Below are 19,088 nucleotides of genomic sequence, written 5' to 3' on the forward strand. Positions count from 1 at the left end.
CTAACTTGTACTCTTTCCCCTCCTCCTCATTCTTATTCTGCCTTCTTTTCCAGTCCTGATAAAGGGTCACAGCCCAGAATGTCTATTCTTATGGTTTTATATTGCTATATTTCTACATTATTCTTGGTTGGTGCGACTGTAACAAAACCCAATTTCCCCGGGATCAATAAAGTATGTCTGACTGTCTGTCTGTGTTTACTTCTCACCATAGATGCTGCTGGATTTGCAGAGTTCCTCCAGCACTTTGTGTATGTATTGCTCTGGATTTCCAGCATTGCCCAATCTTGTGTTTGTGTTACAAGCAAAGATTGTTAAGGAAACAGTGGGAAGATGAGTTCCTCCAGCATTTTGTGTGTGCCACTTAAAAATGAAACAGCAGGGATAATAGAGATGTCAGAGAGGCAAAAACAAAAATAGTCTAAGAAATAAAAATCAAAATGACAGGAGTTAGATTGGAAGTTAAAATCCTTTTATTGTGCAAGGTTAAACAAGGCTGTAGACAAAGCAAATTCTGCAGTACTAAGGTGGCAATGTTCATACAAAGATTTTATAATATTTTTAAAATAAAATATTGAGCAGATTTTAATTAGCTCCCACTTTGACTGAATTCTTATTATTTGTTACACAGGAGCACAAAGTAAGCAACTCTATGAATGAGGAAAACACGTCCCTTGGGTTGTACCAGCAGCATCTATTTAAAATAAAACAATGTGAAAATAAAACCTGTACAAAAATAAATAGCTTTGAAAGGAAGCTTAAAAGTACCTACTCTCCTTCATTGAAGGTATGACACTTCAGGTACACTATATACAACATTGGAATGCTACATCTGAATTGCTATTAAAATCTTCTATAAAATACACACTCTTGTGTGGGGTGTACTATATTAAACTATTACAGACAGTACCTTAATTAAATTACAGTTAATATGATTACAGGTTTGTCGCCCTTGCAATGGCCGACTTGTCAAGAGTTAAGACTGGACAGCAGCATATGAAACAATTACAGTATGTTGGCCTGACTTGTGAAAGGCAACATTCTTAGCATCACTGAGGTAGATAGCTTTCTGGAAAACAACAAAAAGGAGATAACCAGTGGTATTTATTACCTTACTACATCAAACCAGTCTACATAGTTGACCTTATTCAGTCAGTTAGTGCATTTTCCTCATTTGCCCATGCCTACCACAATCTGGAACTAAACAGGCTTGCATCCAGTTAGTAACGGGCTTTTAATGATGTTGCTTTCCACTGAGAAAATGTAGCCACATTTAGCATTCCTGCAGGAAGCACTCCTCCGTCATGGGCTTGGGCCGTTTGGAAGGGTCACATTTATTCTCTTCTGTGGTTTTGCCAGTATATTCAACACACAACACACTCTGTCTTCTCTCCCCAATGCCACAGGTTCTGGAGCAAGAGGACCAGGACCCCAGCTGCCAAAGCGGGCATGGTACATCAGCGCAGGGTCTGATGCCTTCTGGCCCCAATGCCTTGTTACAGACCAAGGACACGTTGCCATCATTGTCCCGACACTCCACGTTTCTCCTCTGCCAACCAGATCCGCAGCTGCGAGAACATTCGGACCACTCTCCAGGAGTGTACTGAGAGATGATGGCCTGCTTGAAGGCATTAGGAGATTTCTTGGTTGACTTGGCTTTCTGCTTGCTCAGTAAGACATCGTTGGTGATGAAGAAACTATACTTCACCCTGGGAGGCAGTGCATCGGTAGAGATCGACAACAACTGAATTGTCAGTGGCTCCCGCAGCTGTTTGAAACTCTGAATTCTTTCCAGTGTGGTCGAAGAGCCACTGTACTTGAGAATAGCCCCTCCAAATGGAATATATTGCTCTACTGTGATCACAGAATAGTCTCCATTCAGAATGTATGTATCATCCAGCAGTTTCACAGCCAAATAATTCCCATCATGCTTAATTCCTTTGTGACTTCGCTGTTTGACATCAATATTGGTGGCTCCAGCAGGGATGGTAACAATGTCATTGTAGCCATAGCTAGGAAGATAAAGCCACACCATTAATGCATTCATCATTTCCAGTACACAAGTGTAAAGGAGAACAGAATAATTGTCACTCTGGATCTGATGCAGTACACGAAAAAATACAAGATAAAGAGCACAATAAAAATAAAAAACTCAATGAATATAAATACATAAACACAAGAAAGTCTACAGATACTGGAAACACACAAAATGCAGGAGGAACTCTGCAGGTCAGACAGCATCTATGGTGCTGTGTTGGTCAGCATCTACCCGTTGTCGAGGCTTCCTATCTGCCACGGTGCTGTGTATCAAGGGTGTTACTTGAACAAGAAAATAACACAAGGTAAGAAATACAGTTCAGACACAAGTAAGGATTAGGTATGAAGAGGGCATGAAAGATGGCCTTCAGTCTCTGGGGTGGCATGGTAGTGTAGTGGTTAGCATAATGGTTTACAGCACCAGCGACAGGGGTTCAATTCCTGCCGCTGTCTGTAAGGAGTCTGCACGTTCTCCCCATGACTGCATGGGTCTCCTTCAGCTGCTCCAGGTTCTTCCCATTTCCCCAAAACATACTGGTTAGGTGGTAAGTCGTGGGCGTGCTATGTTGGTGTCAGAAGTGTGGCGACACTTGTGGGCTGCCCAGCACAGTCCTCACTAATTTGAGTTGATGCAAATGATGCCTTTCATTGTACGTTTCATTGTGCATGTGACAAATAAATCTAACCTTTGGAAGTTGAATTTGATGCAATGATGAGCTCATGCACAGAATCTGCCTATTGTTCAGTAATGTTATGCCTGTACAGTTAAGATCCAACTAGCTTGCAAGCCCTAATTCACTCCAGAAGTAGACTAATAAGGACCAGATGGGGCATGCAAAGTCTTTACTTATGTTAGAACTATTCAGTCTATTTTGCTTGCATTCAAGCGAGCTCTTCAGCTGCACTGGTCTTCTCTAATACAATCTTTTCCCTTTCCACATGCTTCATTTTCAAAATGTTTAAAGCATCTTTGTGTCTTTCTACAGATGTACTGTGGAGAGCATTCTGAATGGTTGCATCACTGTCTGGTACGGGAACACCAGTGCACAGGATCAGAAAAAGCTGACCACTACCCTCCCTAGCACTGAGGACATCTTTAAAAGGTGATGCCTCAAGAAGGTGGCATCCATCATTAAGGACTTTCGCCATCCAGGACATACTCTGTCTTATTACTACCATCATGGAGGAGCTATAGAAGTCTGAAGACACACACTCAATGTTTTCGGAATGACTTTTTCCTCTCCATAAGATTTCTGAAAGATCCGTGAACACTACCTCACTATTTTGCTCTCTTTTTTTACTTATTTAAAAAAAATAACATTGTAAGTTATAGTACTTTTGGTATTGCACTGCACTGCGCCATCAAACAACAAATTTCCTGACAAGTGTCAGTGATATTAAACCTGATACTGCTATTTGCCTTTTTCACCTAGCAAGGTACAGGCTGAGGATCTTCTGCTCTAATAACCAATGTGAATACATGTCAGACTGGTTTCACTAACATTGAGATGTGTAACTAACCAGTGGAAATAATGGACCAGTTTCCCCACATGAGGATGTGGGGACAGTCCAAACATAATGATTGTTAATCCTGTTGCTGTCACCTCTCTGCAAAATATTGGCCCAGTCACATGGTAACGTGAGATGGCAATACACACAAATGCCATCTTGTGGTGGTAATGCATGGACTGCCATCTTGTGGGGGATCCAGAACAACTCCCACCCACCAAAATCACCAAACCATACTAGCTGCTGGCTTATCTGGCAAATCAAATACACCGAGGACAATAAGAAAAGGAAGAGCAGGAGGCTGCCATCTTGTTCCTACTGTCTGCTTGACTCTTCAATAAAGTTTTGGCTTTTTATCTCAGTGTCTCTTTCCTGTACCAATTCCAAATTCCTCAATTCCAGTCACTTGGCCTTGAATATACTTAGAAACAGAGTCTTCGTAATACTCAAAGAATTCCAATGATTCATTAAGTCTAGATGAAAAAATTTCTTCTTCTCTAAATCCTGTATGACAACCCTTACTGAGGCTGTGGCCCAGCCAGAAAATGCCAACTCAAAGCTACCTTTAGACCATCACAAATTCTGTATGGTTCAGTAATGTGATCGAAGTCTTAAACTTGAGTACAGGCCTAATCTGCAAAATTCATACTCATTCCCAGAATCATCCTGGTGAAATATTGTTACTTTCCCTCTATTGCAGTAGCTTGTGTTTTCAAAATCTCTAATATTCTGACATATTCAAACAATATTACAAAAAAAATCAAATAATTAGTTAATGTGTACTTGTAGGAATTAAACTTGGTGCCACAGTCAGCTGTGGAGGCCAAGTCATTGGGAATAATTAAAATGAAGAATGAGGGGGGATCTCATTGAAACCTACCAAATATTGAAAGGCCTGGATAGAGTGGATGTGGGGAGGTCATCTCCGATAGTGGGGAAGTTTAGGACCTGAGGGCACAACTTCAGAATAGAAGGACATCCTTTTAGAACAAAGATGAGGAGGAATTTCTTTCAGAGTGTAGTGAATATCTGGAATTCATTGCCATAGTCACCTGTTGAGGCCAAGTCATTGGGTTTACTAAAAGCAAAATAATAGAGGGAGGGGATCTCATAAACCTACCAAATATTGAAAGGCCTAGACAGAGTGGACATTGAGAGAATCTTTCCAATACTGGGGGAGTCTAGCACTAGACGGCATAGCCTCAGTACAAGGACATCCTTTCAGAACAGAGATAAGGAATTTCTTTAGTCAGAGAGCAGTGAATCTATGGAATTCATTGCCACAGATGGCTGTGGAGAACAAGCGATTGGATATACTTAAAGTGGAGTTTGATAGGTTCTTGATTAGTCAGGGCATCAAAGGTTATGGGGAGAAGGCAGGAGAATGGGATTGAGGGGGATAACAAATCAGCCATGATGGAATGGCTGAGCAGACTCAATGGGCTGAGTGACCTAACTCTAATTCCACTCCTTTGTCTTATTGTCATGTTTGCAGCTAAATATTGTAGGTTAAATATGGAGCAGCATTTTGTTTACAATCCTAACTTGTAAAATTTTGAAAAACCCTTTAATTCCATTCCTTTTCCTGTTTTAGAAAAGGCTTAAAAGATTGAATCTTTCTCTTCTCTTTCTCCTGTAATTCTATCAACAGCTCTTAATTGCATCCTTTCCAAAACTTGAATTCCCTTCCAATAATGGGGCCTCAGTTCACCAGATGTGATTTAACAATTTTCTTTTCCTGCAAGTTCAGCATTAAGGCACTGGCATTAAAAGATTTAACAACCTCAGATTCACAGTGTAATTTTAAACACTTTTACCCCATCTACACTGTCATTAACATAATTATGTGACGTGTCATATGACATGGGCGATCACAGTCACCATGATCATGATTGTTCTTGGCAAATTTTTCTAAAGTTGTTTCCCATTGCCTTATTCTGGGTGGAGTCTACAAGATGGGTGACCCAGCCATTATCAATACTCTTCAGAGATTGTCTGCCTGGCGTCAGTGGTCGCATAACCAGGACTTATGATTTTCACCAACTGCTCATACGACCATCCACCACCTGCTCACATGGCTTCATGTGACCCTGATTGACTGCTACACCTCTCCCAGGGGTGACCTGCAGGCTAGCGGGGAAAAGAAGCACCTTAAATCTCCACCCCACCACCCTCATCTGCATTCATCTCTTAATTATGACTCTAAAGGCCACTTGTTTCATCAAGGCTGTGCCAGCTCCCAGAGAAATCTCACAAATCCATACCACCTCCTCCAGATTTTTTTGTAGCCCCAACACTTGTTCTCACTTGTCTCCACCAACTCCTCTTTGATTCCTCAATCACTTGCCCACACCAAGGTGTCATTCATAGTAGCAAGTCAATGTACCAGCATGTTCCTGGGATGTGGAAGGAAACTGACCACAGGGGCAATGTGCAAACTCTACACAGACAGCAACCAAAATCGGGATCGAGCAAGGGTCCTCGAGGCAGCTCAACTCACTGCCACACCATCAGCTCTTTTAAGCAGATACTTCTCCATGTACAATTGTGGAGTGGTTTTAACAAATTATTTATTAATTTCATGTAAATAAATTTTCAATCTGGTATATTTTTAGCTAAAATCAATTTTTTAAAAAAATATTATGCCCTGAAGAAGAGTCTTTGCCCGAAACAGTGACTGTTTATTCATTTCCATAGATGCTGCCTGACCTGCCGAGTTCCTCCAGCACTTGTTTTTTGTTAAATAGTTTTACTACTGATATTTAGAATAGTTTTGACATCTTTTGAATGTTTCTAGGATTTCACTCATTGGAAAGTTGATGTGGAATTTTGCCAGGACTTGAGGGCCTGAGTTATGAGAGGTTAGGTGGACTTTATTCAGTGTTGGCTGAGGAGTAACCTAGAGATGTGTAAGATCATGAGGGGCATTGATTTGGTGACTGCATGAACACGACCTCTTTGCATTTATTTATACAACACAGTAACAGGCCTGCATCGACCAATTACACCCACGTGACCAATTAACCCACTGACTTGTACACGTTCGGAATGAGGGAGGAAACTGAAGCACCCGGAGCAAAACCATGTGGTTATGGGGAGAACGTACAAACTCTTTACAGACAGTGGCAGGAATTGAACCCCGGTTTCTCATGCAATAACAGCACTACACTAACTGCTACACTACTGTTTTATTTATAATTTACTTACTTTTTTGCAACTCAGTAACTTTTATGTCTTGCACTCTTAATGCCACACAACAAATGTCATGACATACAGTAGGTCAGTGATAATAAACATAACGCTAATTCTCTCCCCCCCCCCGGGTTGGGAAATTAGCCACTACAGAGCAGAGGTTTAAGATGAGAGGGGAAAGATTTAGGAAGGGCCTAAAGAAAGATTTAGAATGGGCAACCTCTTCATATAGAAAGTGCTGGGTAAATGGAACCTGCTGTAAGAGGAAGCAGTCAAGGTCTGTACAATGATATCATCATCATCAGTAACACACATTAAATGCTGGAGGAACTCAGCAGGCCAGACAGCATGCATGGAAAACAGTAGAGTTGCCATTTCGGGCCAAGACCCTTCAGCAGGACTGGAGAAGGGTCTCAGCCCAAAACGTCGACTCTATTCTTTTCCACGGGTGCTGCCTGATCTGCTGAGTTTCTCCAGCATTTTGTGTGCGTTGCTCTGGATTTCCAGCATCTGCAGATTTTCTCTTGTTTGTGATCATCATCATTGTGTGCCATGTCGTATGACATGGGTGATCATGTTATTTCACCATGGTTGTTCTTGGCAATTTTTTTTTCTACAGAAATGGTTTGCCATTGTCTTCTTCTGGGCAGTGTCTTTACAAGATGGGTGACCCCAGCCATTATCAATACTCTTCCGAGATTGTCTGCATTGTCACATAACCAGGACTTGTGATATGCACCAGCTGCTCATATGACCATCCCCCACCTGCTCCCATGGCTTCATGTGACCCCGAAAGGGGATGCGGGGGGTGGGGATATGGTGGTAGGGGAGATAACCAGGTGTTACACCTTGCCCAAGGGTGACCTGCAGGCTAGCGGAGGGACGAGTGCCTTATACTTCCTTTGGTAGGGATGTATCTCCACCCCACCACCTGACATTGCAATAACATTTAAAAAGCCATTTTGACAGGTACAGTAGATGGTCAGGAAAGGTTTAGAGTAGGGGTTCCTAACCTGGAGTTCACAAACCTCTTGGTTAATCATAGAGATCCATGGCATAAAAAAAAGTTGGGAACACCTAGCTTAGAGGAATATGGGCATCTTGGTTGGCATGGACAAGTAGGACCAAAGAATCTGTCTCCTCTTTGACTTTGAAAGGTGAAATATTTAAGGGAAACATGAGGGAAACTTCTTCACTCAGAGTGTGGTGCGAGTGTGGAACGAGCTGGCAGCAGATGTGAGTTTGATTTCAACATTTAAGAGAGACTCGAATAGGTACATGGATGTGAGGGATATGGAGGGCTATAGTATGGGTGCAGGTCGATTGAACTGGGCTGAAAATCATTCAGCATGGACTAGATGGACCAAAGGGCCTGTTTCTGTGCTGTAGTGCTCTACAACTCTACCCATACAGAACTATTTGTAGAAATGGACTTACTTAGATTTGTTCAGAGAGCCGGTGACCTTCCTGCATGTCGAGCTATTCCCACCACAAACAGCACACTTGTCGAACTTCTTACTGGATCCAATGACGTGGTCACAGCCGGCCTTCACACACTGACCATGGACACAAACCGACGTGGTTTCTGGGCCACATGGAGTGCCATCAATTACCTGCAACACCAAGAATTTGCTGAAATTAGGTTTAAATTTCATTGCCAAAAATACACTGATGCCCAATATCTGGCTGCTCCCAAGGATTCATTGGTCTAAGGATGGATTATGAGATGCTGAACAGAGAAGAGGGGTGGGGAGGGTCTGAATTAGTATTCCATCTACAAATGCATCGCTTATCCAGAAGCCCACAGGATATTAAAGCAACCTTACATAAAACCCAATTTTTATGTATACAACCTCTTGGTAACCTTCATAAGTATTTATTTATTTATTTAGAGAAACAGCGCATCATTGGCTCTTTTGGCCCTTTGAGCCACGCTACCAGCAATCCCAATATAACCCTAGCCTAATCACAGGACAACCTAAAATGACCAACTAACCTAACTGGAAAGTCTTTGCGGTGTGGGATGAAACTGGAGCACACGGAAGAAACCCACATGGTCACGGAGAGGACATACAAGGTCCTTACAGAAGACGCCAGGATTGAACTCCGAACTGTCATAGCATTCCGCTAACTGTTACACTACAATGATGCCCTATGGAGGAGTACATTCCTTCCTGGGAAAACAAGTTAGAAGTTATTTTTCTGTAAACACAAAGTACACTGCAGATGCTGTGGTCAAAGCAACACGTACAACACACTGGAGGAACTCAGCAGGTCAGGCAGCATCCATGGAAACGAGCAGTCAACGTTTTGGTCGGAGACCCTTTGAGACCCTTGACAGCTTGTTTCCACGGATGCTGCCTGACCTGCTGAGTTCCTCCAGCATGTTGTACGAGTTAATTTTTTGTAATGTCTCAAAGGATGAAAAGTTTATAACATAACATTTGTTTGCAAAGCTTTAATATACAGAATTCAGAGAATTCTGTAATTGCAATCTTTTACAATTGTCAAATTATATTGGCAAGTGTTTTCAAATAGTCACATATTTCTGGAAGCAATAATTGTACTGAAGGAAACTAGAAAACCTATTTAACTAACACATAAGAAATTAATCAGACCTGTATTAAATGTTCTCTTTTAACTGGTTTGAAAGACGACTCATCTTAACTGTTTGAAGAAATTGGGAGCAAAGGACATCACCATCTCCAGTGGGAAAGCTGAAGCTCGGGTTCTTTAATGGGTTTCTCTACGGAATAGTCCCAATTTCAAAGATGACAATTAGCTTTATATGTCACATGTACATCAAAACGTACGGTGAAACCCATATGGCTGGAATGGTGGGAGGGAAATATGACTGAGTAGCAACTGAAGTCACATTTAGGACAAATGAGTGTGAGAATTTATGGGACATCACAATTTAATCCATTTGAATAAAACTGCAGATTTTCAGAATTTGACATTTCAGGTAACAAGTATTAGTCTTATATAATTTTTTTTTTAAATCCACGTTTTATTATAGCTGCTGTTGCTATTCCTCTCTGCGCTTTGTGGTGCATTGGGCGACAACCTTTGCTGTTTCTTTAGCATTTTGCCTTTTTTTTTCTTTTTACAAGCCCAAGTTACTAGCTCAGTGCTCAACCCACCACGGACGGGAAGTGTGCAAACAGCCAGCTGGATTCGAACCTGGGACCACTCGGCTCATGGTCTGGTGTGGGTGCCACTACATTATCAGCCGGCATTGTGTAAATATTTGAAATTTTCTGATAGAAGTCTTTGAAAGTAAAATGTACAGTGGATTCCTGTTAATAAGAAATGTACGTTGGATTCCAGATAATTGGGCCATCGATTAATCATGGCAGCCACTTATTTGGGACAACCCTTAAAGAACAAAAATTGAGAAAATACCCCAGATTCCCTTCACTTATTTGGGACACTGCCAATTAGTTGGGACAGGAGACTATTGCCCAACAGTTTCTAACTAGATACAGTTGCATGCACTTGTGTGGCTGTTAAGACACTATACTGTGCTTACAGCAAACCGTTTTTGAATAGCATCAGTTGTGTGTTTGTCTTCAGAAAAGTTGTGATTGGTGTCACTCATAGTTGGTCAGAGATAAGCAATAAGACAATTCAGAACTATTTTGCTCACTGCAGTTTCAGGCACTCAGGCTTGGAAATGCCAGAAATGGCTAGGAGTGAAAATTAAACAATTTCACTACTTCAACAAGTTAGGAGCTACAAAGAATTTGAAGGTGTCGACAACTATCTTGAATGTTACAATGAAAATGAAGATTTGGAAGATTCAGTCATCAGAAGCATTGTATGAAGGCAGTCCATTATCTGCACTAGGTGTCTGCGCTGATTTTGTTCATTTACAGTCAATCAAAAGAACACAGCAGTGTACAATGGATTAATTCTTCCATCAATAAATATGAGGAAATAATACAAAGTTTTATAGTACTGTAGTAGATTTGGCAGTGTTGTAATTTGTTCTGTATTTCATTTAAATACATAATTTGTTACTCAGTTAAATGATAGTTTGTCTTTTTTATACCTTTTTAACAAATTCCATGAAACTTCAGATAATTGGGCAGTCACTTAATTGGGCCAGAATGTACTGGTCCCAATGTGTCCTAATTAACCGGAATCCACTGTATTTATTTTTGTGATATGAAATCTCCAAACATAATTAAATGCAAATTCCAGCACTGCCATTAAAAGCCTTGAATTGATCACTTTTAATCCACATGGTGCCAAACATATGATTCACAGATAAAACTCATCCAAAGGACTATACAGAGCTAAGGCATTGACAGCATGGCCATTACTCCTGCCAAGTTGGAGAGTATTAAATTAAACAGAAAAAGTATTTCAAGATTCCTTGAAACTCAGCTACCCACAGCAACATTGGGAGAGATCCAGTGGCTTGCAACTTCATTCTATTTTGTAGGGAGGGAAGTGTTTGAGAAGTTTTAACCAAATCATGGTGGATGCTCAGGGATGTTTGATACGTGGACGTGAGCTGGGGTGGGCAAGCTCATGCTTTATCGATTTAGAAAAAAACAATAGATAGAGATGGAGTTTATACTGAAAAAAAATAATAATATTAAAGTAAACGGTATGAAAAATATCACTGCATTTTAAATTTAATAACAAAAAAGATTAACTGTAGAGATTTTCAGCAGAGTGGCTGCAATAATGGATATTTTGCAAATTGTGCTTTTTGAATCTTTCACAATTATATGAGAGGAGACTAAATCCCATCAAGGTAGCACAGCAGCCGATCACAGGTTTACACTGACAGAGATTCAGATTCACTTACAGTCGGCCCTCCATATCTGCAGGGGTTTGGTTCCGGGCCCCCCGCGGATAGCAAAATTCACTGATGCTCAAGTCCCTTATATAAAATGGCGTAGTATTTGCATATAACCTATGCACATCCACCCATATACTTTAAATCATCTCTAGAATACACATAATACTCAATACAATGTAAATGCTATGTAAATAGTTGTTATACTGTATTATTTAGGGAATAATGACAAGACAAAAACATCTGTACATGTTCAGTACAGACGCAACCATCATACCTCTTCCGCGAAACCTGAGCAGCGAGAGTGGCGAGAAGTGAAAATAGTGCTCAGCGTTTGCTTTGCAGCGATCCGTATACAGGCAGCGTGCTCCCCGAGTGGCGAAAAATGAAAATAGCGCTCAGCGTTTGCTTTGCAGCGATCCATATACAGGCAGCACGTTCCCCGAGTGGCAAAAAACGAAAATAGCGCTCAGCGTTTGCTTTGCAGCGATCTGTATAGAGGCAGCGCGTTCCCCGAGTGGCGAAAAACGAAAATAGCGCTCAGCGTTTGCTTTGCAGCGATCCGTATACAGGCAGCGCGCTCCCCGAGTGGCGAGAGTGGTGAAAAACGAAAATAGCGCTCAGCGTTTGCTTTGCAGCGATCCGTATACAGGCAGCGCGCTCCCTGAGTGGCGAAAAACAAAAATAGCGCTCAGTGTTTGCTTTGCAGCAATCTGTATAGAGGCAGCGCGCTCCCCGAGTGGCGAAAAACGAAAATAGCGCTCAGCGTTTGCTTTGCAGTGATCCGTATACAGGCAGCGCGCTCCCCGAGTGGCGGAAAATGAAAATAGCACTCAGCGTTTGCTTTGCAGCGATCTGTATAGAGGCAGCGCGCTCCCCGAGTGGCGAAAAACGAAAATAGCGCTCAGCGTTTGCTTTGCAGTGATCCGTAAACAGGCAGCGCGCTCCCCGAGTGGCGAGTGTGGCGAGAAACGAAAATAGCGTTCAGCGCTTGTTTTACTCTCAGCAAACACTCAACATCTCAGCATCAAGCGCCGTAGCTTTGAACTGCGTGAGATTTTCACTACGATTGACAGTGCTGCAATGATTGCAGAAAAGTATGACTTTAATTTTGAAAGGGCACGTAGATTTAGTGCAGGTTTGCAGGATGTTTTGAGTGCTTACAAATAACTGTATGATAGAAAAATGCGTGAACCTTCCAGTGTGCTCGCTGTCTTCACCGATTCTGGTAAGTGAAACTACACTGTACATACATTATTTCTACTTTATATAGGTTGTGTATTTATCATATCATTCCTGCTTTTACTATATGTTAGTGTTGTTTTAGGTGTTATTTGGTAGGTTATTTTTTGGGTCTGGGAATGCCCAAAAACACTCTACTTTCGGATAGTGGGGGACACCTGTACAATGGAAATGCTATGTATGAGACGTGATTGATAAGTTCAAGGCCTAAGGAGTCAATTTTAGAAAACCTAGCACATTTATTTTTCCTATATTTACACACTTAGTCCAGTGGTCGTGGAGCATACGGATCACTTCTTTGTAGAAGTCGGCATCTTGGACCTCTTGAAGTGGTCCACAGCAGGGGTGATTGATAAGTTTGTGGCCTGAGGTAGAAGGAGATGAGTTATTAACTCCAAACTTTCTGCATTTTCACTCAGAGTTGAAGTGCACGTGCATTTAACGAGAGCTGCATCTCCTTCTCACCTACGCCACGAACTTATCAATCACCTCTGCTGTGGCCGACTTCTACAAAGAAGGGATCCGTATGCTCCATGACCGCTGGACTAAGTGTGTAAATGTAGGAGGGGACTATGTTGAAAAATAAATGTGCTAGGTTTTCTAAAATTGACTCCTTCTACCTTAGGCCACAAACTTATCAATCGTAAATCGTTGTTACACTGTATTGTGTAAGGAATAAGGAGGAAGAGAGAGAACTTATGTTTTTTTTTATCCCGATCCGCGGATACGGAGGGCTGACTGTACTTATCACATGTACATTGCAATATACAGTGAAATGGGTCATTTGTGTTAACAACCAACACAGTGATTAACTGAGGGAACTGCCCACAAGTGCTGCCCATAGGTTCTGGTCAATCATATGAAACACGGTGAGACTGACGGGAACCCATCATGAGATTTTGACAGAACCAATTATCATGTCGTATTTAATTAAATGCTACCTAATGTTCTTCACAGCTGTTACTCAAGTTGCATGAAGCACACAACTCTATGTAGATTGCAGTTAAACTAGGATTACACTGGGTTTACAGTTCAATACAGTTAATCATATATACAACTGATTTTGCAGATGCTGGAAATCCTGAGCAACACACACGAAATGCTGGAAGAACTTAGCAGGTCAGGCAGCATCCACGGAGGAGAATAAACCGATGGTTTGGGCCGAGACCCTTCCCATCACTGTAAAACTGGGATTGCACTGCCTGCAACCAGGGAATGACATATCATCAATCACTCCAGCACTTCAGTGCCGTGATCCGATGGCAAGTGACAAGAGAGAGACTTGCAACTTAGTTCACTGAAAACAAATCTCCCCTAAATGATCAGGTTCATTAACTCCCCTGGAGAATTAGAACATTTAAAAGCTCACTGGAGATCAACAGTCAGCGGTTGATGTTCTTAAATTGCAATGTCAGCTGTTGAATTGGAGTGTTGCAGTTGCTGACAATTCCTCATTAAACACACCTTCTATTGTAAATGTACTTTCAACTTAAGAATGAACATCCAATTTCATGTGTTAGGCAACTTTGTTTCATCATACTATCGCTGCTTTATTATGAGGTTGTGTCCTCTGGTCCAGACTCCCCCAATATACGAAACATCCTCCAACGTCTATCTAGGGTTTTCAATATTCCATAGGTTTCAATGAGATGAAACTCACCAGGCCAGGAAAAAAGTACAGTCAATGTTCTGTGCTGAAACCCTTTGGCAGGACTTACAAACTGCTGACAGACAGCGGAGGGAATTGAACCCCAATATTACAGCTGGCACTGTAAATCATTGTACTAACCACTACCGTGTCACCCCAATCAAAGAAATCAATCCAAACATTTTGAAATAGACATGGCTGAAACATCTTCCAAAAATTATCGAGAATGCAAATGTTAGGACTCCAAATTAAAACAAGACACAAAAGTATTCAATATGCTGGGCAATTAGCTGCTGAAAAACAGCTTTTGTCTAAACTGTTAAAGTGTTTTATTTACAATCTATTCTAAAGAGGTACTTACTTTGGGTTCAAATACTTTAAATTCACTTCTTCCTCTGACACGGCAGAAGAGTTTACAACGATCTCTTGGGGATACACCTGAGTATTTGGGTGTCCACTTAACTGTATTGCCAATAAAGTCTTTGTAATTCCAGCTGTTATACCTTTCACACTGCTCCTCTCTGAAGCTCTTTCCTAATGCAAAATAAAGATTATAAGTTAATTTATTGCTTTGGGAATGATCTCTATTCTGTTTTAAATGAGAAAATATTTAATTTATCGCAATGAGACTTGGGTCCAAACTGCCAAATTTATTGTTACTTTCAAAGGATTTCAAATATTCACTTGTATTCATTTCTAACTTGCAATAAAAAAGACCAATATACAAAGTTGTGGCATCTCTTTGTGTATTCAATCTCTCTTCTCTTTGATCCTATTTCACGTCCAAGGGCAGTTCCTGCTGAATCTTCCAGCCTGATCAGATGATTCACTGTTACTAGGTTTAACCTATGAACATGTCACTTTCTATCAGCATACAAACTACAAGCAAAGAGTGTAACTCTCATATTTGATGATTTTCTACACCATGTGTGGGAATTACAGTAAATACAGTTAAGTATTATTTGTCACAAAGGTGGCATCCATCGTTAAGGACCCCCACCATGCCCTCTTCTCATTACTATCAGGGAAGACTCAAAGTCAACATTGTACTGAAATCTCACACACATATGTAAATATTTTATATTTCTTTTTTAAATGTATAGTATTATTTTAAGTTTTGCACCGTACTGCTGCTGCAGAATAACAAGTTTCACAGCATGTCACTGGTAATACACCCATTTCTGATTCAGGTGACACGAGAACTACTTTTGTGAAATTAGACCTTACATAAATCTTGAAGGTAATGTGTAGAATAATAATAAATCACATTGACAGGGTAGAGAACATCTATTTGCACATTGCATCACAATTGATAATCCTCTCTTTACTAAACCGTGTAGATATCTTTAAATGACTCACCATTATTGTTTAGACACTCCTGTGTATTGCAGGATCGATACCGCGTCCGTTGCCCTTCGCAGTATTTCCCGCCGTGTTGGGGCACTGGGTCATTACATTCTCTGAATGAAAACTGGACACCCCCACCACAGCTTCTGGAACATTCTCCCCAGGGGCTCCACGAACCCCAGCTTCCCTCCACAACAGGCTGCAAAAGATACAAAAACTCAGTGCAGCTGCAAAAAAAGACTCCTGGTTAAATCACAAAACTATTTCTATTCTAAAAATCAACTTGTAGTATAGAAAGTCTACAGAAAGTAGTGTATACAGACCAGTCCATCATAGGTAAAGCCCCCCCCCCCAACATTGAGCACATCTGCATGAAACACTGCCACAAGAAAGCAGCATCCATCATCAAGGACCCCCACCATCCAGGCCATGCTCTCTTTTCACTGCTGCCATCGGGAAAGAGGTACAGGACTCTTTGATCCCACACCACCAGGTTCAGGAACAGTTATTACCCAGCAACCAGCAGGCTCTTGAACCACCGTGGATAACTTCACTCACCGTGACCCTGAATTGATTCCTCAACTTACTGACTCATTTTCAAGGATTCATCTACAATTCATGTTTTTAGTATAATTTATTTACTTAGTTATTTTTTTTATATTTGTCTTCTTTTGAGCATTGGCTGTTTGCTAGCATTTGATTGTGTATATCTGTTTCATAAATTCTATTGCATTTCTTCATTTTCCTGTAAATAACTGCAAGAAAATTAATCTCAGGATCTCAGTACTTTGATAATAAATCTTAAGGCTTTACATAAATAAGTTTAATGTTCAAAGTTTAAATTTATTAACAAAGTATGTACACCATATACAATCTTCATTCATCTTCTTGCAAACACCCTCAGGAAAACAAGGAAACACGGAAAACCACACACAGCAAAGATCGCCTCACATCCAATGGGCAAAGGAGGACAAATTGTGCAAATTGTAAAAATATAAATGAGTAACACACAGAACATGAGCTGCCGAATCCCCAAAAGTGAGTCCACAGCTGCAGAGTCAGCTCAGCGCTGAGGCGAGTGAGGCCAGGAACCTGATGGCCACAGAGCAACATGTGCTCCCGGATCTGGTGGTGTGGGACCCACAACTCCTGCACATCCTGCCCAATGGTAGCAGCGAGAAGAGAAGTAAACAGGTCAAATGCAGGCAAGTGGCATTGTTCATTTTCCGCTCTCGGCCTCGACGGTTTTAACCTTGCTCGATGCTTTAATTGATGCAGAGCGATGGAGCCGAACACGGGTTCGCCTTCTGCTATCACAGCACCGGAGCAGTTACAATTTTCTATTGACTGTTGATTTTATTTTTAAGCTGTGGTTACATTACACTTTATTACAGCAGGGTTTATGACTGTTACTTACATTGTCCATGCCTGCCCTATTAAATATGAGTTCAGACACAATGGCCATGAAACTGGGGATAAAGGAAGATGAAGCCGGAACTGCGAATACTAGATTTACAGATAGTGCAGGCAGCAGAATTTGCCTGGGCAGCACACAAAATGCAGGAGGGATGAGCAGGTCAAGCAGAGACCCCACAGCGACTGTTTATTCCACTCCATAGATGCTGCCTGGCCTGATGAATTGCTCCAGTATTGCGTGTGGGTCTGGACTTCCAGCAACTGTAGAATCTCCTGTGTTCAGTTTACTGCCTGGACTAATTCCACGACAGTGACTGGGAATCAGACACTCCCAGACAAGATTAGAATGCTCAATGCAGGTATTATCGTGAATGTTTGTTGTTAGGAAACCTCAACTGCATGATTTAATCTTTAGTGAGCCCTTGTAATTTGAGTACTTGTATAATGTTTCCTTTCAAACCACAGAATCTTCAGGGGATGCAGACAAGATAAACTGTGGGCAATTTTGCTCTGTGAACCTATTGAAAATAAACATAACTAGCAGCTACTGAGTGGATTTACTTGACTGGGTCCCAAACCTTTCATTCTTTCAGGTTTGAGATGTGCCTTTCCTGACGCAGATACATTGGCTTTATCCCAAGAGTATTTGGGCTTTTCCTTCCTCCCTCCCTAGGGCAAATACATGGAGACAGCAAATGCTGAGCAGAGAGATCTTGGGATCCAAGTTCATATCTCCTTGAAAGTGACTACATAAGACAATAAGGTGGTTAAGGAGGCTTATGGAATGCTTGTTTTTATTAGTTGAGGTATTGAGTTCAAAACTCAGGTGGTTATGCTGCAACTTTATAAAACTCTGGTTAGGCCACATCTGGAGTATTGCATACAGTTCTGATCGCCCCACTATAGGAAGGATGTTGATGCTATGGAGAGGGTACAGAAGAGTTTCACCAGGATGCTACCTGGTTTAGAGGGCATGTGCTATCACGAGAGGCTGGATAAACTTGGGTTGCTTTCTCTGGAGCGGCAGAGGCTGAGGGGAGATCTGATAGAGGTTTACAAAATTATGAGAGGTGGACATAGTGGACAGAGAGTATCTGTTTCCCAGTGTTGAAATTTCTAATACCAGAGGGCATGCATTGAAGGTGAGAGGGTGTAGATTCAAGGGGAGTGTGAGGGTAAGTTTTTTTACTCAGAGAGTGGTGGATGCCTGGAATGAGCTGCCTGATATGGTGGCAGAGATGGTGATACATTGGAGGCTTTTAAGAGATGTTTGGATAGGCACATGGATGCAAGGAAGATGGAGGGATAGAGACATGGTGTAGGAAGGAGGGATTAGTGCTTGGTGTTTTTGATTTGATTTTTAGCTGGTTCAGTACAACACTGTGGGCTGAATGGCCCATTCCTGTGCTGTACTCTTCTATTTCTATGAGTTTTTACCTCTGGTTATTATCAGAAGAAGCCATGTTGTGAAAATTGGTTATGCCTGCCAATACCAATTTGTTTTCAGCTTTTGGATACCAATTTGGAACCACCTTTTTTTTCCATCTACCTATTGATAATTATTGGTATATTACTGTTCACACAGATCAAGTCATTACACAATGCATTGAGGTAGAACAAGATAAAAAATAATAATGCAGAATAAAGGGTAAAATCGACATGGAAAGTGCAGTGCAGATAAATGATAAAGTATAAAATTGTAATAATGTAGATTGTAAAAGCAGAAGTCTATCTTATTGTACAAGAGATCCGTTCAAGAGTCTGAACACAATGGGATAGAAGCTGTCCTTATGCCTGGTGGCGGACGCTCTCAGGCTTCTGTATTTTCTGCCCAATGGGTGAGGAGAGAAGAGAATGTCCGGGGTGGGTGGTGGGTGGGGTCTTTGA

The 19,088-nt window shown here is 41.3% G+C and overlaps 1 protein-coding gene across 1 annotated transcript in view; it reads right to left on the reverse strand.

The window, feature by feature from the left end:
* Window positions 1-447: 447 nt before the first annotated feature.
* Window positions 448-19,088, reverse strand: part of LOC140716751 (A disintegrin and metalloproteinase with thrombospondin motifs 8-like) — a 40,994-nt gene continuing 22,353 nt past the window's right edge. The window contains 4 exon segments of the mRNA XM_073029576.1: window positions 448-2,009; window positions 8,173-8,348; window positions 14,800-14,972; window positions 15,798-15,984. Coding sequence (XP_072885677.1) covers window positions 1,271-2,009; window positions 8,173-8,348; window positions 14,800-14,972; window positions 15,798-15,984 — 1,275 coding nt within the window. The 3' untranslated portion in view covers window positions 448-1,270.

Source organism: Hemitrygon akajei, chromosome 26, assembly GCF_048418815.1.
Source record: "Hemitrygon akajei chromosome 26, sHemAka1.3, whole genome shotgun sequence".
Lineage (NCBI taxonomy): Eukaryota > Metazoa > Chordata > Chondrichthyes > Myliobatiformes > Dasyatidae > Hemitrygon > Hemitrygon akajei.